The sequence below is a fragment of the Mustela nigripes genome, chromosome 1 (assembly GCF_022355385.1).
Source record: "Mustela nigripes isolate SB6536 chromosome 1, MUSNIG.SB6536, whole genome shotgun sequence".
Lineage (NCBI taxonomy): Eukaryota > Metazoa > Chordata > Mammalia > Carnivora > Mustelidae > Mustela > Mustela nigripes.
Window position 1 is genome coordinate 258,483,931 of NC_081557.1, and position 25,540 is coordinate 258,509,470.

At 36.8% G+C, this 25,540-nt stretch overlaps 1 protein-coding gene across 2 annotated transcripts in view; it reads right to left on the bottom strand.

Annotated features, from left to right (window-relative positions):
• Positions 1-981: 981 nt before the first annotated feature.
• Positions 982-25,540, bottom strand: part of SULT1B1 (sulfotransferase family 1B member 1) — a 29,323-nt gene continuing 4,764 nt past the window's right edge. The window contains exons 2-8 of one of the 2 annotated variants that reach the window (XM_059396652.1): positions 23,148-23,334; positions 22,744-22,872; positions 12,444-12,541; positions 10,220-10,346; positions 9,300-9,394; positions 5,574-5,754; positions 982-1,214 (exon numbers count right to left, since the gene is read on the bottom strand). In XM_059396652.1, the coding sequence (XP_059252635.1) occupies positions 1,102-1,214; positions 5,574-5,754; positions 9,300-9,394; positions 10,220-10,346; positions 12,444-12,541; positions 22,744-22,872; positions 23,148-23,295 (891 nt within the window). In that variant the 5' untranslated portion in view covers positions 23,296-23,334 and the 3' untranslated portion in view covers positions 982-1,101. Of the gene's footprint in view, positions 1,215-5,573; positions 5,755-9,299; positions 9,395-10,219; positions 10,347-12,443; positions 12,542-22,743; positions 22,873-23,147; positions 23,431-25,540 lie in introns of those variants that run through there. The other variant, XM_059396658.1, reaches the window with a different exon arrangement.

Consider the following 25,540-nt stretch of genomic DNA (forward strand, 5'->3'; position numbering starts at 1 on the left):
GGGCTCAAGCCAAGCTTGGATCTGGGAGCTTGGGCGTGGCATACAAGTTGGCACATGTTGATAGTACCTGCAGGCAAAAGACCTTGCTGCACATGGAGGTATCGACAACTGCATCTAAAGCAGAGCTGGAGCTGGGAAACAAATGTTCCCTGGAAGAATTTATCAAAGAGCCTGAGTTGATAGCCATATGTGTGGGATGGTACACAGAAGGGATATAGGGTCTAAAGGGCAAAGTGGAGAGTCAGCCCAGACACTCCCCCTGAGATACCAGTTTGGGAAACTCCACCAAAAAAATTCACAAAATGAGGTAACTGAAGTTCCCAGATGGGGACAATCCCAGGGCAATAGTCAATTCTCAGCATTTTGGAAAAGGCTGTTGAGATTAGGGAGGATACTTCAAAGGAAGCAAGTTGCAGCCTCAGTCCAGGCTCTCAGAGCAGAGCGGCAGCTCCCATGGGAGAAACTTAGGGAGACCAATGTACATAGACCTTTCATCTGTGGAGACCCAGAAGTTAGATGCTCAGCAATTGAGATTTTGGATGCTAAGAAATTAGGTACAGGAACAACATTTCCAAAACCTGAACCCCAGTATCAAGGACACGAGCTGTGTTATCCAAATAGTGCCACTGTGATAAGACAAGTGATGACTCAGGGAACAACTTGAGACCCGGAAGACAACAGTGGAACAGAGAGTCCTGGGTCAAGTTTTCACCAAAGGGAATTGGTGCAGAGCTAGACAATGTAGTGTCAGTGTGCAAATAACATTCCTTGGACCATGTTATAGGGAGGGGAACTTCATTTTAAGCCATAACTCACAAAGGCTGAGTAGGATAAGTCCCCTCACTGTTGTCCATGATAGTCTAGGAAAAGGCAGGAATATCCTACAAAAACATAACAACTGGCCCTAAATTTCGGGACTTTGGAAACTCAGAGTCAGGAGCAAAACTGAGCCCTGATTGATCACACACACACACACACAAATCCGTTTTAAAAGCACATTTTCTCCTTTATAAATTGATTTGATTGCCCAAGTCACATCATAACTGCCCCCTTTAAACAAATTACAGCTCCATTCTTATCCAGATTGGTCACGTAGGCTCTTTAAATCTCTGTGCGGAACTGAAGCTCAGTTCCAGACATTTCCTTCTTGTAAATGACATCAAATTTCTCATTTTGGGCCACTGTGAAGTAATTCTTCCAGTCACCTGTAGTCCCTAAAAATAAATAAGAAAACATGTGAAGGAATAATGTATTTCCATTATGAAGGAAACAGCATGCATACCAAAAGAAAGGGTACAAAGAGTTAAAGAAAGACTTTCCTTGTATTTGAATAATTTAAAATGCCATTTCTCCTTCACCGGTCATTCCTGCCATCTAGAAACGTGATTTAGAGCTAAATAGAGCTAAATAGAATCTGACTTTTTTTAGAAATGTAATTGACATACAGTATTATATTTGCTTTTATGATACAGCATAGTAGTTTGACACTTATATCCATTAAGAAATGATCACCATAAGTGGAGATGTCATCTGTTATTATAATATTATTGACTATATTCCTTATGTTGTGCTCTATACCCTTGTGACTTATCTATTTTATAACTAGGAGTTTGTTCCTCTTAATCCCCTTCACTTATTTCACCTATTCCTCCATCCCTCTCCCTTCTGGCAATCATCAGTTTGTTCTTTGTATTTAAGAGTCTGTTTCTGTTTCGTGTTATTTTTTTAGATTCCACATATAAGCGAAATGTATGATATTTGTCTTTCTCTGTCTGACTTCTTTCACTTAGCATAATAACCTCCAAGTCCATCCATATTGCTGCAAATGGCAAGATTTTGTTTTACTTATATATTTTTTATGGCAAGTAGTATGCCCTTGTATGAATATACCACATTCATCTATTGATGGTCACTTGGGTTGCTTCCATATTGTGCCCATTGTAAATAATGTTACAGTGAACACAGCGGGGCATGTATCTTTTTGAATTAGAGTTTACACTTCATTACCTAGTAGTGGATTGCTGGATTATACACTACTTCATTTTTAATTTTCGGGGGAACGTCCATGTTTTCCACAGTGACTGTACCAATTTACACGGCACCAGCAGCACACAACTGTTTCCTTTTCTCCGCATCCTTGCCAACATTTGTTATTTCCTATCCTTTTGATACTAGCCATTCTGACAGCTGTGAAATGTCTCATTATGTATCATTATGATTTTGACCGACTTAAAGATACATTCTGAAAAGGGTTAATTATCCTGTCTAAATTTATGGACCATACAATAGTTTCCTGAAAGAGGTTGTTTTAGTGTTTCTGCTTGTCATGGGTCATAGGGTTACTACTGAACATTCAATCAAAGGTCAGGGCAGATTTCATTTCATGAATTAGTTTGGGAAACTATACAAAGAACTGGTCATCAACACAAACAATCCATGAACTAGAAAGTTGATAAGTACCATTTCCTATGAATTTATTAACAAAGATGGTATGACACTTAAAGGATACCATTTTCCCTGAGTTCACTAGTCTTATACTGTATTAGCATTTTGGATGAGAAGAATAGCATTTAAAGTTAAATGTTTGATCTTTCTGAGCCATCTTTACAACAGCAAAAGTTTTGGGAACAAATTTGCATTTTGTTTCTTATCCTTGGATGGTTACAAATATTTATCTGAAAAATAAATTCTTATACCATAAATGTGCTTGGGGATAAACATTGGCTTTGTTATTTTATGAAATATTAAATATATCCTGTTAAATTAAAGCTACATTAACCCATGGTGGCTGGGTGAAGATTTCAAATCCTTTCAATGAAAAACATTCCTATAAACAATGTTTGTTATGGTTACTATACTTTGTTCTCTGTTCACTGGATGGTAAGAGCTCTATGAAATGTGAAAGTAGTGTATATTTGGAATAGCCCATCTGTAAAAATGTCATTAAAAACAAAAAGCCAAAAATAAAAAATAAGGAGTCATATATCAAGTATTCTGATTATTTTCTATTTTGAGTATTAATTATGTAATACAAACAAACACATTTGCTTCACTAAGAGGGAAGGATAAAAAAATTTTGATGAAGTAAATGCTGGCAAAAGTCAAGATTTTTATGTTTTGTTGCAATTTGGGACATAAGTGTAACCACTGGACATCATCTGATCTCTCCCTACTTTTACTATTGTTTGATTAAATTGTGACATTGATTTAACCAACATGGCATCCCCCAAGACTGAGTATACCCAGTACTTTGTTCATAGTCACCCTGGACCCTGTTTAGAATCCATTTACATGCATGCCTCTTGCATTACATTATGAGCTTCTTAAAGCAAATGCATGTGTCATTCATCTTTGCATGTTCTAGAGAATATGTGCTACATACAGGTGTTCATGAAGAGTGTTTCCTAAACATGAATGAATGAATAAATGGGCATTTTTTAAATGTTTGTTGAGGGCATGAATGAATAAATGAGTAAACATATCTTGAACTATTTAGACTAAAAAGATGTGGTACTTTTTTTTAACTTTTTTTTTCTTTTCTTTAGATTATTTATTTATTTATTTGGCAGACAGATCACAAGTAGGCAGAGAGGCAGGCAGAGAGAGAAGAAAGGAAACAGGCTCCCTGCTGAGCAGAGGGCCCGACGTGGGGCTCAATCCCAGGACCCTGGGATCTTGACCTGAGCTGAAGGCAGAGGCTTTAACCCACTGAGCCACCCAGGCACCCCAGATGTGGTACTTTTTAATGTGTAATTTACAGTCAGAAAAAAATATATATTTTGAATGCTTATACATCATTTATCATAATCCTCCCCTAAAACCTATGTCACAGATCTTATTACTTTCTCCATATTTCCCATAATGTAACTAGACCTTTGGCAGATTGATTAAATGTATTCAAAGTCATAGATTCAGGGAATGGCAAAGCCTGCTTAAACCCCAGATCAATCTGACCACAAAGGGTTTTTTTTTGTCTTTTTTTTTTTTTTTAATCACTTCCAGAGAGGATGTAAAGACCATCTCTATTATGAGACTAGCATGCAGTCTTTTCTACTTGAAGTTAGAGAAACTACAGAATTGAGATACTAAACTTACTTAATCTACCTTTAACCCTAATAAGGTATCACGGGGTGGTATCAGTTTTTATGTGACTGGAAATAAAACGCTCCTGGAAGTTACGTTCAGATAATCTGACAAAGTGAGAAATTTGCCTTGTATAGTTATGAGGTTTGGGTTTTTTCCCTGATTTTTCTCCATCAACAAAATGTGTTTATGTGAGCATCAGACTTTGTTTAGACACCATTTACAATGAAAAATTTACTTTGCCTTCTTATACCAGAGGTTAGTTTTGAAAAGTTAAATGTAATGTTTTTGAAAAAAAAAAAATTTGAAAACACCAGGACTATTTGCTATTTTGATAAGTAATTCAGAAAAATGTTTTAGAAAAAATTTAACCATATAACTCTTTGAAAATCAAGGGTTTTCAGCCATATATTCATATGTACAGTACATTTCTAGAGTTATGTTTATTTCCTAGCATGCCAGTTGAAATTCTACCCCTTCATTTCTACTTCAGTAAAGAATTTTGACAACAGAAGATGACATTATTAGGTGGATAGCATCTCAAATTTAAGTTAATAATTTGTTAAATGTATTATTTCTATCATTAATAAAATATTTTTGACACAAATAATATACAATTAGCCATAATACGCAGGATTCGCTTCAGTGGAATCAATAGCAAATGCCATATTCCTCTACTGTAGTCTTTTTATGTTTAATTTGGATTCCATATTTCTTATAATTCAGACAGTAATTTTAGGGAGCAAAATCTTCCGAGAGGGTAAAGAAAAGTCCTTTCTCTTTGTGAATCCTTAACAAAGTATCCACTGTTTTCTTTTCTTTTTCTTTTTTTTTTTTTTTTTAAGATTTTATTTATTTATTTGACAGAAAGAGAGGCCACAAGTAGGCAGAGAGGCAGGCAGAGACAGAGAGGGGAAGCAGGCTCCCTGCTGAGCAGAGAGCCTGATTCAGGCTTCGATCCCAGGACCCTGGCATCATGACCTGAGCTGAAGACAGAGGCTTAACCCACTGAGCCACCCAGGTGCCCATAACCACGTTTTCTAAGTGATATGGAGACTTTAAAGTAGATGGAGCTGTATTAAGTGACATTAATTTATTACTAAGAAGAGGGAGGCCTATGCCTATTTAGGCAAAGATTTAAGATACAGAAATAACAATTTTGGAATGACTCATCAGAATTGACAAAACTACTCCCATTTAGTAGCAGAGTAAATAGAAGAAGAAATATACATCAAATACCCAAGGTATTCTGGTATTTATAGATACCAGGTTTATAGTGGTATAAACATGGGTTTAGAGTTTATTATTTCCTTTAGTAATTTCTAATCTAGTTCAGTAACATTTATGGTAGGTCTTTTAGTGTCCTTACATTACAGATGAAGAAATTGGTGACAAAACTGGCTAAGTAACTTGTTCGAGATCATTACACCTCCTTTCAGAGTAATTCACAAGAAAGTGAAAAGGGTAATTAAACTCAGCAAAATATTTACCTTTACGCATAAAAGAGGACTTGCTATGATCCATCACTGTACTTGGTAGATGTGTATAATTCACCAGCGGGTTATCCTTCATCATTTCAAATGAGGTATGATGGACGATCTTATCTAAGATCTCATCATTCAAATTCTTCTCCAGAAATCTAGCAATCTTCTTAACTTCCCGCTTCGGATTCTATTAGTGGTTAAAGAGACATACCCAAGAAAATGGCAAGCAAAAACATCATTAACATAATGTGAAAACTATAATATTTATAATCTGTTTTCTTAAATGTTGGTACTGAATAGTCAATCCGTATTTTGTTGGATTATTTTTTTAATTAATCATAAAAATGAAAAAATCAATAATTTATCTTTGGCAAAAAGAGATGAAATATTTTATTTCTCCTAAATTTCATATTTTTAACTTATATTAAAAGTACAATACAAATAAAGCTTGGACTAAATATTAATATTTGGAGGAAAAAATAACACCTATTTTAAGCTCAGGTTGTAATCAGATTTGAACAGTAAATATTTAGGGACCAAGTATGTCTTTATTCATCCTGTCTTTATTAATTTTTTTCTAATCAAAATTCTTTTCTTGTTTTTAATAACATTTCAAAACAAAAATAATAAATTTCTGAACAACTTCAAGTATGTTTGCCATAGATTACTTATCTTAGACCTTGCCAGAACATAAATTATTAAAAATAAGCTCCAGGAGAACCTGGGCCGTGCAGTCACTTGAACATCCAACTCTTGGTTTCAACTCAGTCATGACCTCAGGATCGTGAGATTGAGCTCCAAGTCAGGCTCCACACTCAGTGAGGAGTCTGCTTCTGGCTCTCTCCCTCTCTCTCTCCCTGTCCCCTGACCATACTCATTCTCTCTCTCTCCCAAATAAATAAATAAATAAATAAATAAATAAGATCTTAAAACAAAACAAAACTCCAATGAAGATACATTAAGTTATTCATTAATTATTGGGGATAGAAAGAGCAAATTCCAAGAATCAATCATTTTCCAGATTCTAATGATATAAACTTAATATTTGCAACTTTTAGGAAGCTAAACTAAATTTTATATGGAAAATATAGAAATATTTTGAGAAGGTGAAATCTACACTAAGGTGAAAAACATGAGTCAGAATTTACCATGATGTGTAGTCTGCTGAGATATTGGAGAGTGAATTTCCAGTAGGAAAAATAGTCAAAATACTTGGCAGTATAGGTCTCATAGTATTTTGAAGGGAGGGAATAAAAAGCAAAGTGGTTGAAGTTAGGTTTGAGTTATTCATAGGAATAAGAGAGACTATAAAGTTGGAAAGATAAATTGAGGTAAAAATGAGAAAATCCTTGTATGTCCCACTTAAGGACTTGGACTTTATATCTTATACAAGGAAGCCACAACATTTAGTGATATGTCACTAACTTGCAGATGTGTGCTCACGTATACACATGTGTATGTTTTGGCAGGGAGTTCCTTACAAGGGAAATTCTGGCCATACTGTGGTAAATACTCAAGGGATATTCCCACTTTTTAGGTGTTTTTCATAAAACCACCTCAGTTTCACAGCTGCATATTGCCTGAAAATTGGAAATTAACTGCCTTGCGCCCAGTATAAATGGGCAATAGTAAAGTTTTGAGGGTAGATTCTTTATGGGTTGCAACCAAGTGTGATGGAAGGTGGGAGCCTAGGCAGAGCAGAAAAATTCAGAGGACTCTTTTTGTTAAGATGTGAGAATACCCTGGGGTTTTCTTAGAGATACTTGGATCAAAGGAAATTTTACATGGGGTGTGGTTTTTGATATGCGAAGGAAGACTGATGTCTCTAAGATGTTATTATTGTTTATTCATTTATCTATTTATTGAAGCAATCAGTTATTCATACAAGTGATTCTAAGAGCCCCTATGTGTGTGTAAGGTGTTAATTCTGTGCTGTGAATGTAGTTACAAGAATGATACATATTGTACCTTTCATCATGAATCTAAAAGTTTAAAATGTATCCTCATTTGTAACTCCAAGCTTTTTAAAATAGAGGAACTTGGTTTCCACATAAAATATGTGTGTGTGTGTGTGTGTGTGTGTGTGTGTGTGTGTGTTTGCCTAATTTGGGTAAAATTGCCTCAGACTAGGCCTGGAGCCTTGCAGCAGTATTTGAACTGATTCTAGCTCACACAGTAGACTAAACGAATGCTTATGAGTTCCCACACTATAAGGGAGATAGTAAAGGGTAAAGGAGAGGGATTTGAGTTATAATAGGTCGGGCATGTGAAACAATGGGATGTACACAATATGGTGAAACCATATACACTATATGGAAGTCAATGAGAACAATGTATTTTCAAACTTTGAAAATTAATGGACATGTATGTAAGTGATGAGTCACTAAATTCTACACCTGAAACCAGTATAACACTGCATGCCAACTAACTGGAATTTAAATAAAAATTTACAGAAAAAAAAGAAAATTAATAGGCAAATGACATCATTAACCAAAGAGAGAATAAAAAAAGAAAAGGATTAAATGTTGGAGAGAGAGACATGATGAGTTTAGTTTTAAATGTGTTCAATTTAAGAGTCATTTTAATAAAAGCATGGGTCTCAATTAGGGTAGAAGTTAAAATGGAGTTTAGGGGAGTCATTAGCACATGTAGAGTTTTGGCAATAGTAGGCATGGCTACCATCACCAAAATATAGCAAACAGCTTACAAAGAAAGCTGACTAAGTGACAGATGGAGATCTACAGGAAAGCTAGAAGAATGTGATAACCTACCAAATAAATGTAGGAAAGAGTTTCAGCAAGGGAAGGTGCTCACAATAAACACAATGGTTAAAAAGTATAAGAAGGTAAAAATGTCATGGATTTCACCATTAGAAATCACTAACCAGTCTGGAAAACAGCATGGAGGTTCCTCAAAAAGAGGAAAATAGAACTACCCTATGACCCAGTAATTACCCTACTGGGTATTTACCCTAAAGATACAAACGTAGTGATCCGGAGGGGCACGTGCACCCGAATGTTTATAGCAGCAGTGTCTACAATAGCCAAACTATTGAAAGAACCTAGATGTCTATCAAAAGATGAATGGATAAAGAAGATGTGGTATATATACACACACACACACACACACACACACACACACACACACACACACAATGGAATACTATGCAGCCATCAAAAGAAATGAAATCTTGCCATTTGCGACGATGTGGATGGAACTAGAGGGTATCATGCTTAGTGAAATAAGTCAATATGATCTCCCTGATATGAGGAAGTGGAGATGCAACATGGGGGCTTAAGTGGGTAGGAGAAGAATAAATGAAACAAGATGGGATTGGGAGGGAGACAAACCATAAGTGACTCTTAATCTCACAAAACAAACTGAGAGTTGCTGGGGGGAGGGGGATTGGGAGAGGGGGCTGGGGTTATGGACATTGGGGAGGGTATGTGCTTTGGTGAGTGCTGTGAAGTGTGTAAACCTGGCGATTCACAGACCTGTACTCCTGAGGATAAAAATACACTATATGTTTATAAAAAATTAAAAAAAAATAAAGATTAAAAAAAAGAAGTAACTCATAATATTAGCAAGATTTGGGTAAGCAGGCATGGAGAAGAGGACAATAATCACATCATTTTTTTTCTTTATTCCATAGATTAAGCTGAAAATATATATTAACGCTTTAACCTAGATGTAATGGGGGAAATTATCCAGAATGAATTTCTACCATTTTACCTCTTTCATATCTTCATAGTACAAGAAAAGTATTGGGTGTTCTTCCTTTTTCTTCCACCAGCTCTTAACATGATTAAACCAGGAACCATAAGCCACTAAAACCAGAGAAAGTCTATTACTGTTAAGCATTCATCAAATTGAAGGTTTGTTTCTAAACAATAAGTCAATTATACAAACATTTTGTGGAATTTTAATCAAGGGAACAGAATATATAAGGCCAAATAAAAATATATAATTAGCCATTTATGGATATACAGTCAGATTAAAAAACATAAAGTAAAAAGGAAGCATTTGAAATGAAAATACATTGGCCTCCATATGGGTTTTACTTAGCCTCCATAGTAGGAAACCATTCTACTAAATACTCATATTAACAATCTAAATACTATAAACAGGTATATAAAAGATCTAACTAAAGATTTGGGTAAATTAAAGAATTTCCATTGTAACTGGAATTGAGAATGGATTTCTAGCAACTGAAAAAACATTTAAGAATATTTTCACCAGGGGCACCTGGGTGGCTCAGTGGGTTAAGCTGCTGCCTTCGGCTCAGGTCATGATCTCAGGGTCTCTGGATCGAGTCCCGCATCGGGCTCTCTGCTCAGCAGGGAGCCTGCTTCCCTCTCTCTCTCTCTGCCTGCCTCTCCATCTACTTGTGATTTATCTCTGTCAAATAAATAAATAAAATCTTAAAAAAAAAAAGAATATTTTCATCAATCCAATGTTAAATACTGAATTTATATGTTGATGTCATATTAAAATATTAGATACAGTTGATCTAACTTTTTAATGCTATTTAAATGTACTTTTTACTGGCCTCGAAGAGCAAATGTTTTGATAAGAAAAGTCATACCAGAAATAGTTATTAGTGGTATTAAAAAGGAAAAGTGCTTATTAATTTCAAGCCCAGGCCTACCCACCATTTCCAGTCATGAATCTCTCTAGATACTCTTCCCAGGGACCAGGGACAGGTTCCAAATTATTCATTAAGTCGAAATGGTAATATGAGACTGCAACATCCTTGGCATTTCGAGCCAGATAAATCATCTGCAGGGAAAAAAGAAGAAAATCACATGGATTTGAAATCCATGAACTTAAAAACAGGAAAAATCAGGGAAAAATAACAAAACAACAAGCTGTTTCTTTTTTAAAAAATGAACATACTCCATAAACATCTAGAAAAACTAAAAAAAAAGAAGACACATAACCAATATAAAAACAAACAAACAAAAAACAGGAGGTTTCACAACAAATCTTATAGCCGTTAAAATTATGAGTATGGGGGCACCTGGGTGGCTCAGTGGATTAAAGCCTCTACCTTCGCCTCAGGTCATGATCCCAGGGTCCTGAGATTGAGCCCCACATAGGGCTCTCTGCTCGGCAGGGAACCTGCTTCCTCCTCTCTCTCCGCCTGCCTCTCTGCCTACTTGTGATCTCTGTCTATCAAATAAATAAATAAAATCTTCAAAAAAATTATAATGAGTATGAAAAGATGCTCGATATCACATGTCATCAGGGAAGTGAAAATTAAAGCAACAATGAGACACCACTCTGTACTTATCAGAATGACCAATATCCAGAAAACTGATGCCAAATCCTGGTGAGGTGTTGAGCAGCAGGAGCTCTCATTCAGTGCTGATGGGATTGTAAAAATGGTACTGATATTTTGGAAGACTCTTTGGCAATTCTTACACCACTATAGATCGTTTTACCTACAATCCAGCAATCACACTGCTTGGTGTTTATCCAAAGTTAAAAAATAAGGTCCACACAAAAAACTGCTAGTGAATATATAGAGCAGCTTTATTCATAATTTCCAAAGTGTGGAAGGAAACAAGATGTGCTTCAGTAGGTGAATGAATAAACTGGGATACATCCAGACAATGGAATATAAAATGATGAGCTATCAAGCCATGAAAAGACATAGAAGAACCTCAAATGCATACTATTATGTGAAAGAATGCAATTTGAAAAACTTACATACCATATGATTATGCCATCTGCCTTTTGGAAAAGGTCATACAGTTAGATTTCTATTCATAAGAATGTGTATGTATTTTCATTGCCTCCATGAAAACTATGGAGTCAATAAAAGAGATCAGCGGTTGCCAAACTGGGAGGAGAGGAGATTGAATAGGTGGAGAACAGAAGATTTTTAGGGCAGCAAAAGTATGCTGTAGGATACTGTAATGATATATATATGTTATTATACATTTGTCCAAATCCATTGAATGTACAACACCAAGAGGGAACCCTAATGTAAGCTATAAAGTTTAGGTGATTATGATGTGTCAATGCGGGTTGATTGGTTGTAACAATGTACCACTCTGGTGGGGGATAGTGATAATAGGTATGCATGTGTAGGGGCAGGGGACATTTGGGAAATCTCTTTGTCTTCCACTCAATTTTGCTGTGAACCTAAAATTGCTCTAAAAATAAAATTGCTATAAAAAATACAGTCTGTTCAAAGAAAGAATAAGAAGAGAATTATGGGGGTGCCTGGAAGGCTCAGTCAGTTAAGCATCTGCCTTCATCTCAGGTCATGATCCCAGGGTCCTGGGATAGAGCCCTGTATCAGATCCCCTGTTCAGCAGGGATTTTGCTTCTTCCTCCCACTTTGGTGCCTCTCACTCAAATAAATAAATAAAATCTTTTTAAAAAGGAAGAGAATTATGAAACACTTTTCATTGCAAAATTCCACAACTTAGAATTCCTCACCCATCACAAACTAGCAAAATTCAGTTAAGTTGAAATAGAAAATTAGACTAGCCCCACAAATACTGAAGAACTTGAATTTCAAATTCAAAAGTTCCTAGAAGCAAATATCCAGACACAAAGGTTTCACTGGAGAGTTTTGTCAAATAACGGGACATGAACTGACATTCTTAGGTTGAGTTTTCAGAGGCGGCCAGCGTATCTGGGGAAGCTGGGGAATGATAGCAGCAATGCTGTGCTGAGATGGGGATCCTGTTGCCACATACCTTTGACAAACTTGATTATGAAGATTTAGACTGAAATACATCAATTTTTAATGGAAATACTTTCTCATGTAATTCAAACAAAATATTTGAGCAATTGCTTATTATGTGCATGACTAAAGGGATAGGGTCACATTAAAGAAATGACTTGCAGTGTGGAATGTACCTTGCAGTTGTTCTCCCAGAAAGACTTAGGAAGGAGATCAATTGGTAGATGCGTCTTCACAAGCCGCGGTGATGGAGTCTTTCCTAATTGTTCTACTCCTGGGAAAATTTTAGTTTAATATATAGATACATTAGAGTCTTCAAGGAGCCAGCATTTCGTGCTCTTTTCTGACATTTTAAAATATTTTTGAGAAGTATACAATGCTGCTAAATTTTAAATCAATCACAGGTATTATCAGGCAAAATTGCATAATGGTTAAGAGTATAGTGGTGAGGTTAGCCTCCTTGGGTTCAAATCCTAAGTCTGTTGCTTACTCATTGTGACATTGGAAAGTATCCTAGTCTCTGTGTTTCACTTTTTCCATCTCCAAAATGAGAAGTAATAATATCAGTGTTAGCAATTTGGAGTTTTATCATTGCTTGCATTATTATAAATAATTATGAAAATAGCTTCTGTTTCTCAAAGAGATATGGATAGCTACCAATTCTCATATCAGCTATTGTTTTGCACTTGCTCTTATGGTAGAGACGGTGTCATGTCTGCAGAGCATTGCTGTTACACCTGCCTTTTTTCATTATTTCCTCTATGAGTCATATGTACATACATGCAAAATGAAAATATTCTGTATCATTTAGGTGTTAGCTGAACTCACCAAAGGCAAACAACTAATATGTGGCAGAATTTGGTTTCAAATCAAGTCATTGGATAAGGGGTATGTCAACTTCCCTGAGATGGAAAATATCCACTTATTTTGTCTAGTCAGATGCAGGATGTTCCCAGGGGCCTGGATCTCAGAAATAAGTCCCTTGGTCAGTCTAGAGGCATTTTCGGGATGGAGGTACATTCAGAATTCCTGACATAGACTAGGAATAGTGGAAGTAACTTGGTCAGTCTGGAGGCACTTTCGGGATGGAGGTACATTCAGAATTCCTGACATAGACTAGGAATAGTGGAGCCAACCTTTATTTTTTTTTAATTATTTTTATTAACATATAGTGTATTATTTGCCTCAAGGGTATAGGTCTGCAAATCATCAGACTTACACACTCCACAGCACTCACCATATCATGTACCATCCCCAACTGTCATAACCCAACCACCCTCTCCATACTTCCCCTGCCCCCAGCAACATTCAGTTTGTTTTGTAAGATTAAGAGTCTTCCTCCAGATCCCATCTGTTTCATTTTTTCCTTCCCTACCCCCAATCCCTCCACTCTCCTTCTCAACTTCCTCATACCAGAGAGATCATATGATAATTGTCTTTCTCTAATTGACTTATTTTGCTCAGCATAGTACCCTCTAGTTCCAACCACATTATTGTAAATGGAGCAAACCCTTTTAATTTAACTATTCTTTTAAGGTACTCAGTGGCCTTTATCACATCCCAGATATATCTTTTAATGATGTCATATTCTATATGACATCATACATCACAACACATTAAGTGTTGACATACATCAACACTTAATATCTCTTTCAGATTTCATATCCAATAAATCTTAGAATCCTATGCATTATCTCCTCAATATGACTTATATCCAGTCTCAGCTCTAGATTACCTGTTAACCTTACATATCTTCCCACCTTTTGCATACAAAGGCACACCTGCTCAAAATTGCATCTGACTCACTCATTCGAAATAATCTTATACTCCATTTGTTTACAGAAAGTTATTACATATGCTAAAAAGCCACTCAATCTCTATTAAAATACCCTTTCAAAATGTTCTAGGGGCCTCTAGGTGGCTCAGTTGTTGAGTCTGCCTTCAGCTCAGGTCATGATCTTAGTGTCCTGGGATAGAGCCCCGCTTCGAGCTCCCTGCTCAGTGGGAGGCCTGCTTCTCTCTCTCCCACTACCCCTGATGTGTTCCCTCTCGTTGTGTTTCTCTCTAAATAAATAAAATCTTTTTAAAATAAATATTTTTAAAATAAATAAATAAAATAAAATGTTCTATATAATGTTTACTTTTGTTACAGTCTATTTACTTGTTTATTTATTTGTTGTCAGTTCCCATGCTTCTTCCCCACCCCACCGCCAGCCCCAAACATACACACTTAGAATGGAGATTCCACAAGAGCCAGGATGTAGCTCATTTTGGATGTTCTGTAGAGAACAATGCATAGCACATAGTTGTATTAGTATGCAGTTATATTAGAAAGAATCTCTTAATTTTAATGTGGATAGAGTTGACTAATTTAGGAAATAAAGGTCAAGGATGCTAGTTAAATTTGAATTTCGGGTAACAGATACCTTTTAGTGTGAATATCTTCCATGCAATATTTGGGATGTACTTGGGTTAAATAAAATAGTCATTTATCTGAAATTCAAATTTAATTGAGTATCTTGGGTTCTATCTGGAAACATTAATTACATACCTATAAAATTCCACCAAATATTTTATTATGCAGCTACTAATCTGGCAACTAGAACCACTTCATCTAGCATATAGAAATGAGCAATCATCATCTTCCACAACCCACAATTACTCAATGCCCAGGACATGAACTTTTACATTTTTTTAAATGAATTTTTCCCCTTATCTTTTGTTCCCCTTCACTCCCTCAACTTCATTGAAAGCTTCCTCAGACTCTAGGTTGTAATTGTTTTGCCATGTAAGGTCTTTAATGAACACTTTACTGCACAAATATGGATGTTAGGGATATGAAATGATATTATACACATTCATATTTAATTTCCAGAGTGAATCTGAGTGACAATTTACCCTCTTTTACCTGCTGAAACTCACTTACTCTCTCGTGATGCTACTTTGATTCTATCAAATTTTCATTTCCTTACATTTTTATGACTCTGGAGTCTTATTCTTGCACTCACTTTGTTTGCTTGTCCCAGAATAATTATTTTAGCTCCAAGATTCATCATTTTCACTGACTTCAGGCAACTACATAGAAGGAATGACACCCTCTCAGTTGGTTCTTCTCTGCCTATGGAAGTAATGAGCTCTTGTAGGGTAGGGAATTTGGATTCTGCTCCTTAAACTGATAAAAACATTCATCACCATACTTCCATCTCCCTACCCAAGTTTCCAGCAGGATTTGAAGGCCAGGACTCACTTCTTGAATTCTTCTCAAGATTGAGAAGGACACCATACACTTAATTTTCTCTTAGATCACTGAGTAGTTCTTAAAAACTATAAGCCCTACATGATCTGTCCCTGTCTAGTCTCCAGTTTGTTTGGTATTTGTTGTTGCTGTTGTTTTTTGGTTTTTTGTTTGTTTTTAAATCTCACTTTTCCCCTTTCGTTGTTGTTTGGTTCCTAGACTACACCAAGGTCTTTTCTGCTTCTAGGCCTATATACCTAATGCTCACCTTCATGAAATATGTTTTCTCCAACTATGTGCATGAATCTACATCTCAATTCCGAGTAGATATCCCTACACATCCAATCTAAAGTAAACAATTTGTTGCTCCCTATTCTTTGGATACATGAGCCCAATAATCACATATTATTGGTTTATTTACTTATTTAGTGGCACAATATTACTATAAACTCCTTGGGGGTAAGGCGTTGAATTTACTAATCATTTTATATCTAACCTATACCACAGTGCAAAATTTAGAAGCACTCAATAAATATTTGTGGAATGAAATATAAATTGTATTAATAATAAATTTATGTTTGAGAGTTGTTGGTACTTCCTTACTTATTTAACTACAGTGATGTTTCAAATTAGAAATTTATTAATCTAATCTACCACATTCTATACAACAAAAGTCAGTAAAAGATAGGAACTTTTCTTAAGTTATTAACCAAATTTTTAGTTATTTTCTACAACAAAACTCTTTCATCTTAGGTCATCATACCTGGATATACAATGAATTAAACTACAGTTTCTCTATACATCTCGGTGATTGTACTGCTTACAAACTTCCACTTTATATTACCAAATTGACTCTACTATCTTTGAATGTAAATAATAAGTACAATAATTAATATGCTACATAAATAATATTATAGGGAAGAGACAAGATAGCAGAAGAGTAGGAGACCTTGTTCCATCTGGTCCCTTGAATTTAGTTGGATACCTGTCAAATCTTTCTGAACACCCATGAATTCAGCCTGAGATGTAAGAAAATATATCTCAAACTCTATAAGCAGAAAAGCAACTGCTTTTTGCATGGTGTGAGGTGTGGAGTGATGAAATCTGTGGGGAGATATTGGAAGATAAATGGAGGGGAGGAGGAGTCTCTGTAAGTTGGCCATAGGAAAGTGATGATAACACTGGAGGGTAAAATCAGAACTCCTAGAAATCTACTCCAGTGAGACATCCTTTCTGAAAGGGGCTCAGGGGATGAGAAGGGCAGAATTCTAGGTAGGTCACTGTGGTCTCAGGATTTCAGGAGACAGAACAAACAGGGGTGCCTGAACCAGCAGGTACCCAAGCATTGGAGGGGAAACTGGTTACAGTCAGCAAGCCCAAGAAGGGATTTTCAGCTCAGGTCACCATACGCCCCGTGGGGGGACAATCAGGTGACCACTTTCTGCCTGAGCACCCTGAAAAAGATTGGAACCCATAAGCCATTTACCATTCCCTGGGAGGGGTGAAATGGCTGTGCCCACTACTGGGCAACAGCTCTCAGGGTTGTGGAGGCCGCAGAAAGGACAGTAGGGTGACACCCCGCCATGTCCTGGAAGCGGCAGAGCAGGGTACATGCATGATCCCACAACAGCTGACAGTTCCAAAGGACAGTAGCTCCAAAAGGAGTCCCTGGGACTCCCCCAGGGACGATTACAGTAGGATCCTACCACAAGAGTCTGTGGAGTTTGGCACAAGCAAAAGTGAAAACTATTTGTCCCAGAGGGTTTATTGAAGAAGTGGGAATGCGATCTTTCAGCTCTGAGTCAGAGATCTGGGTATGGCCATTTTTACTCTGATCTTCCATAGAGGTGCAGAGAGCCTCCAGGAGAACAAAAGTGACACAAAGGACCAGCTTACACTGAGCCCAGACCCCTGACAAGGGGTGGGGCAACTCTGCCTGGGCAACCTGACACCTGAAAAACAGCATAGCAGGGCCCTCCCCCAGAAGACAAACTGGAAGAATAGGTGGACAAGTTTGTGGATCCCACAAGACTGTAAAATTCCAGTGCCAGGGGAAAATAGTATATTAAGCTCTTGGTGTTTTCTCACTATTTGTTTATCTTTCAGTCTAAATTTTTCCATTTCTTTTTTTTTTTAATCATTTTCCCATTTAACTGGATTCTTATTTTACCAACTTATGTTTCTAAGTCGCTTTTTGACTTTTATTTTTAACACCTACATTTTATAGATATATGCTTCATTTTAGTCTTTTTTCACTCTATTCAATTTTACACACACACACACACACACACACACACACACACACACACAAGTTCTGCTGTCTTTTTAACTTTAAGATGTAGTGTCCTCTAACACACCAAACAAAATTCAATCAGGAAAATGTAGATCACTTGGCTTTGACCACCCTATGAGATTATAGTCTCTCCCCATGTTCTTTTTGTTTGTTTGTTTTGGTTTTGGTTTTATTTGGTTTTCTGTTGTGGTTTCCAACCATTTCAGATTTGTCTAGGATGTATGTTCTGATCAAAAGACAGGGTAACAGGTTGGATTAAAAAAAAAATCCATCCATACACTGTGTACAAGAGACTCATTTTAGACCTAAATACACTTCCAGACTGAAATTGAGGGGATGGAGAAAAATTTACCACACTCATGGATCTTAAAAGAAAGTTGGGGTAGCAATCCTCATATCAGACAAATTAGATTTTAAACCAAAGACTGTAGTAAGAGAGGTAGAGGGACACTATATCACATTTAAAGGGTTTGTCCAACACAAAGATCTAAAACTAACAATTGTAAATATTTATGTCCCTTACATGGGAGGAACCGATTATATAAGCCAATTAATAACCAAAGTAAAGATACACGTTGATAATAATACATTAATAGTAAGGGACTTCAACACCTCACTCACAGCAATAGATAGATCATCTAAACAGAAGATCAATAAAGAAACAAGGTCTTTGAATTACACACTGGACCAGACGGACTTCACAGAGATATATAGAACATTCCATCCTAAAACAACAGAATACTCATTCTTCTCTGGTGCACATGGAACTTTCTCAAGAATAGATCACATAATGGGTCACAAATCAGGTCCAAACTGATACCAAAAGACTGAGATTATTCCCTGCATATTTTCAGAACACGATGCTTTGAAATTTGAACTCAATCACAAGAGGAAATTTGGAATTTCCTCTTGAAGCTTAAAGAGAATCCTGCTAAAGAATGAATAGGTCACCCAGAAAATTAAATGAGAAGTTAAAAAATTCATGGAAACTAATAGGAATGAAAATACATCAGTTCAAAAGTAAATGGCAATACAAGTCTCTCTCAAAAAATTAGAAAAACCCCAAATACACAAGCTAACCTTACACCTAAAGGACCTGGAGAAAGAGCAGCAAATAAAACCTAAACTCAGCATAAGAGAAATAATAAAGATTAGAGCAGAAATCCAACAAAATAGAAACCAGAAGAATAGTAGAACAGATCAAAGAAACTAGAAGGTGGTTTTTTTTGAAAGAATTAATAAGATCAATAAACCTCTGGCCAGACTTACCCAAAAGAAAAGAGAAATGACCCAAATTAATAAAATCATGAATGAAAGGGGAGAGATCAAGACCAACACCAAGAAAATACAGACAATTTTAAGAGCATATTATGAGTAAAACAGAGCAATAAACAGCAAGGATATTAGAGCAATAATAAAAAACCTTCCCAAAAAACAAGAGTCCAGAGCCAGATGGCTTCTTGGGGGAATTATACCAAACATTTAAAGTAGAAATAATACCTACTTCTCCTGAGGATATCTCAAAAATAAAAATGGAAGGAAAAGTTCCAAACTTGTTTTATGAGGCTAGTATTGCCTTGATTCCCAAACCAGGCAAAGAGCCCATCAAAAAAGAGAATTACAGAACAATACCTCTGATGAACATGGATGCCAAAATTCTCACCAAGATACTAGCCAGTAGGATCCAACAGTACATTAAAAAGAATACTCATCATAACCAGTGGGATTTATTACTGGATTTCAAGGGTGGTTCAACATTGACTAATCAATTAACATGCTAGATCACATTAATTGTTAATAAAAGAAAAGTTAAGAACCATATGATCCTTTCAAATAATGCAGAAAAGGCATCCTTTTTTGATTAAAACTCTTCAGAATATAGGAATAAAGGGAATATATCTCAGTGTCATAATAGCCATCTGTGAAAAGCCCACAATGAATAGGATTCTCAATGAGGGAAAACTGAGAGTTTTTCCCTTAAGGTCAGGAACATGACAGGGATGCCCACTCTCATCACTTTTGTTCAACATAGTACTAGAAGAGCTAGCCTCAGCGATCAGACAATAAAAAGAAATAAAAGACATTCAAATTTGCAAAGAAGTCAAACATCACTCTTCATAGATTTCATAATACTCTATATGGAAACCCCAAAAGACTCCAGCCCAAAATTTCTAGAACCCATATGGAATTCAGCAGCATGGCAGGGTACAAAATCAATGCACAGAAATCAGTTCCATTTCTATACACTAACAATGTGACTGAAGAAAGAAAAATTAAGGAATCAATCCCATTTATAATTGCACCAAAAATCATAAGATACCTAGGAATAAAACTAACTAAAGAGGTAAAGGATCTTTACTCTAGAAACTAGAGAACACTTATGAAAGAAGTTGAGGAAGACAAAAGAAATTGAAAAACATTCCACGCTTGTGGATTGGAAGAATAAATATTGTGAAAATATTTATACTGCCCAGAACAATATTCAATCCTTATCAAAATACCATTGACATTTTTCACAGAGCTCAAACAAACCTAAAATTTATATAGAACCAGAAAAGATCATAGGAATAAAAATAGCCAAAGGAATGTTGAAAAAGAAAACCAAATCTGGTGGCATCACAATGCCTGACTTCAAGCTAAATTACAAAGCTGTGATCATTAAGACAGCTTGGTATTGGCACAAAAACAGACACATTGTTCAAAGGAACAGAACAGGGAACACAGAAATGGTCCCTCAACTCTATATTCAACTAATCTTCGACAGAATAGGAAAGAATATCCAATGGAAAAACGGTGCTGTGAAAATTGGACAGTGACATGCAGAATAAAACTGGACCATTCTCTTACACCATACACAAAGATAAACTCAAAATAGATGAAAGACCTAAATATGAGACAGGAATCCATAAAAATCCTAGAGGAGAACATAGGCAGCAACCTCTGTGGCCTCAGCCAAGCAACTTTTTACTAGACATGTGTCTAAAAGCAAGGGAAACAAAAGCAAAAATGAACTATTGGGACTCCATCAAAATAAAACACTTCTGAATGACAAAAGAAATAGACAACAAAACTAAAAGGCAACCTATGGAATGGGAGAAGATATTTGCAAATGATACCACAGACAAAGATCTGGAATCCAAGATCTATAAAGAACTTCTCAAACTCAACACCTGAAAAACAAATTATCCAGTCAAGAAACAGGCAGAAGATATGAACAGATACTTCTCCAAAGAAGACATCTAAATGGCCAATAGACACTTGAAAAAATGCTCCTCATCACTTGTCATCAGGGAAATACAAATCAAAGCCACATTGTGATACCACTTTACACCAGTGAGAATTCCAAGACATGGAAAACAAATGTTGGATAGGATGTGGAGAAAGGGGAACCCTCTTATGCTGTTGGTGGGAATTCAAGCTGGAACAGCCACTGTGGAGGTTCCTCAAGAAGTTAAAAATAGAACTACTCGGGGTGCCTGGGTGGCTTAGTGGGTTAAGCCTCTGCCTTCAGCTCAGGTCATGATTCCAGGGTCTTGGGATCGAGCCCCACATCGGGTTCTCTGCTCAGCAGGAGCCTGCTTCCCCCTCTCTCTGCCTGCCTCTCTGCCTACTTGTGATCTCTCTCTCTCTCTCGCTCTGTTAAATAAATAAATAAAATATTAAAAAAAAAAAATAGAACTACTCTACCACCCAGCAATTACACTACTGGGTATTTACCCCAAAGATACAGATGTAGTGAAAAAAGGGCACCCCTATGTTCATAGCAGCAATGTCCACAATAGCCAAACTGTGGAAGGAGCTGAGATGTCTTTGAACAGATGAATGGATAAAGATGTAGTTAATATATACAAAGGAATATTACTCAGTCATAGAGAAGATGAATACTTACCATTCACATTGACATGGACAGAACTGGAGGGTATTATGCTATTATGCTAAGTGAAATAAGTCAGTCAGGAGCTCCAGGGGTGCAATCAGTTATCACTTGGTACTTATGATGAGGGAGCAGGAGGCTGGCTGAGGACAAAGCAAAAGCTGGCACCTTGCACCCCCTCTCCACCAGCTCCCCTCAGTAATATGTGTAACATTCCTCAGGCACCCCTGACCACCATAAATGAGAAACAAATAGTTAGCTTGCAGAGATCACAATCTTGCAAGACAGGAATCTCCCAACTATCTTGATGTTAATGGCTTGCCAAAAGACAACATTGATCAAGCCTAGAGACTTCCCTATCTGGCACCTTGTAGGCCCTCTTTAGCATATGAAAGCTCCGTGGAAACCTCCCTTTCCCTCACCTTCCCCCCATCGCAGGGGACATAGCTTGCCATCCCTCACAACCCGGGGCAGCTGCAGCTCTTCCTGCCCACGGGTCCTGTCCCTGTGCTTCAATAAACCACCATTTTGCACCAAAGATGTCTCAAGAATTCTGCACCAAAGATGTCTCAAGACTTCTTTCTTGGTCATCGGTTCCAGACCTCACCCCACTGAACCTCACCTGTGTTCTAGAACTTCATCACTTATACAAAATAAGGCAATCAGAGAAAGACAATTATGCTATGGTTTCATTCATATGTAGAATATAAGATACAGCACAAAGGATGATAGGGGAAGGGAGAGAAAACTGAATGGGAAGAAATCAGAGAGGGAGACAAACCATGAGAGGCTCTTGACTCAGGGAAACAAACAGTGTTTCTGGAGGTGGGGTATGTGGGGGGATGGGGTAATTGGATGATGAGCATTAAGGAGGACACCTGATATGATGAGCACTGGGTGTTATAAGCAACTAATGAAACACTGAACACTAAAACGAGAAATAATGATGTAGTATATGTTGGCTAACTAAATTTAAATTAAAAAGAAAATTTGGTTTTGAATTTTTAAAAAATAATAAAAAATTTAAAAATAATAATATTATAAAATTATAATTCCCTAGTAGTTTAAAATTACCTGAAGTTCTTAGTCCAGGAACGGCCATTTCCAACATTGGCACTTTAACTGTTATAAAATCCCTCTTACATTTCTCAACATCTCCATTATTTAGAACCATGTCCACAATTTCACTAGCCCAAGTGGTACCTGCGGTGAAAGGCAACAATTTTTAGAAAGCATCACTTGAATGAGGGGGGAGAGGGGAGTCCCTACAGGTAGTCTACCATCTTAATACATTCTATTAGAAACTTAATTCTGCAATTTCCCTTTCTGTGTCCCAAATGCTCATTTTAAATATACTCAAAAAACATATGACTAGACTGGCTGATAGGAATATTGATTTTATTTAGGATGAAGATGATTTTGTAGAAAGGAAACAAAGACTGAAGCCAGATATGCCTCTGTCAGTCCACAAAACTCACCTGATTTGGGGTAAGTGGCTATCACGATGTCTTCTGGCCTGCTGTGGAACTGCTCAATCCTTTCCCAGTTGTTTGCAAAAGCATAGGTCATGGGATAGCCATGAATCACCTTCAGATTTTTTCTGAGGACATCTTTTGGGGAAATCATTTTGGTACCAGGTTGTACAAATACTTAATAGAATATTTTCTGACAGTCCAATCATGGGAAAATAAAGAAGATCAAAATCAGAAACGGAATAACCACAGCTGTTCTTAAGACACTGTTACTCAATGCGAGTGAAATTGGCCTTTAACACTCAGCATGGGGAGATCTAAATACAAAGGGCATTTTTGTGGGTATAAAGTTGTAGATTACAAGAGCAGCAACTGGCTCAGTGACAAGGAGCACAAAGGTCTTTACTGGAAGTTTTTTTACAGAAATGAAACTGCACATCTTAGAATTGAAAATCAGATTTTACAGAAATATGCTAAGAATTATCTGGACTCAAGGCAAAATAAACTACCATTCATCATTCCACTTCCATTGTACGTCATTTTTCCTTTTTGGAAATCCACTGTCTTTTTTGTTCTTCTATACAGAATGATGAGGGAACAGAAGGCTGGCTGAGGACAAAGCAAAAGGCTGACACTTCAACCTCCTGGGTGGGACATATGTGACATTCTTTAGGAATCTCCCTCCCATTGTAATGTTAATACCTTGCTAGAGGGCAAAATGACCTTCCTAATGTCAAAGCCTCTGGTATCCAGTATCTGTAGCTCCTCCTTAGCCTGTGGAAGTTCTACTGAAACCTCCGTTTTCCTTACTTCCTCTAGGGTATATAACCAACCACCCCTCATAACCCCAGGGCAGCAACTCTTTCTAACCACAGGTCCTGTCCCCGTGCTTTAATAAACCAACATTTTGCACCAAAGATGTCTCAAGAATTCTTTCTTGGTCATCGGCTCCGGACCTCAGCCCACCAAACCTCATCTATATTCTAGAACTTCATCATATAACACATTTGTTTTCCCTGCTTCTAAGATTTTCTTTTTCTTTTTCTTTTATATTTGAGTGTAGTTGACACACAATGTTACATTATTTCAACATAGGTGTACAACATAGTGATTCAACTTCTCTACACTTAGCTCTGCTCCCCACAGGTGCTGCTATCTGTTAGTGTACAACATTATTATAATATGTTGTACATTATTATATTATTATAATACCACTGACTACATTCCCTATGCTGGCCTTATATTCCCATGACTAAGATCACTGGTTTTGCCAAAAGAATTATCATCTGCATTAGTGTGGTCATTTTCACAAGGGGTGTGTGTGTGTGTGTGTGCATGTTTCAGATTTACTGAGCTTCTTGGAATTGTGGCTTTAAAGTCATGTCTTCAAAAAATCCTTTTCTCTCTTTGTGTTTCATTTTGAATAACATCTATCATTGTGTCTTCATGTTCACTACTAACCTATTCTTCTGCAATGTGTAATGTGATGTTAACCCCACCTACTGCGTGTTTACCTTAGACCTTGTTTCCCCTCAGGATTATCATTTTGGAAATGATTATATTTTTGTTCTCAACTTTTCATGCATATTGAATACAGTTATAATTGCTCTCTTAAGGCCTTTACTTGCTAATTCCACCATGGTGTTAGTTCTAGGTTGCTTTCTCAATTGAATACATTTTTTCCCCCTGCTCTTTGCATGCCTGATTATTTTTTATTGGATGTCTTGTCTTGTCTCCTTGAAGTGTGGCCTGGGAATTCGTTCAAGGCAGTAATCTGGGGAAATCATATGGCTCAATTTTTGTTTGTTTGTTTGTTTCCTATCCACTATCTTTCATTTGGTTGCTTCATGCAAAAGGTGAATCTAGTTCCTGTTATTCGATCTTGCTTAGAAACTATGATGGTAAATTTTATGGATCAATTTCACTGCACCATGAGATGCCCAGATACATTTGCTTAGGTATTATTCTGAGTATTTCTGTGAGGGTGTTTTTGGAAGACATTAATATTCAAATTGGTATATTGAGTAAATCAGATTGCCCTCCTTAAAGTTGAAGGCCTGAATAGAAAAAGCTGACTCTCCCCCAAATAAAAGAGAATGCTTCTTTCCTGATGACCTTTGAATTGTGACATCAGCCTATTTCCTGTCTTCACAATGGAACTAAAGCACTGACTTTTCCTAAGTCTTGTACCTGACAGCTTTCAAACTAAAACATCAGATCTCTTGGTTCTTAGGCCTTCAGTCTCAGACTGGAACTAAATCATCAGCCATGCAGGATCCCCAACTTGCCAATCTATCCTGTTGGATCTTCAACCACATAAACCAGGTATAATAAAGGTATAATAAATTCCTTTATACACACATACACACATATAATGTACATACATATATATAATAATA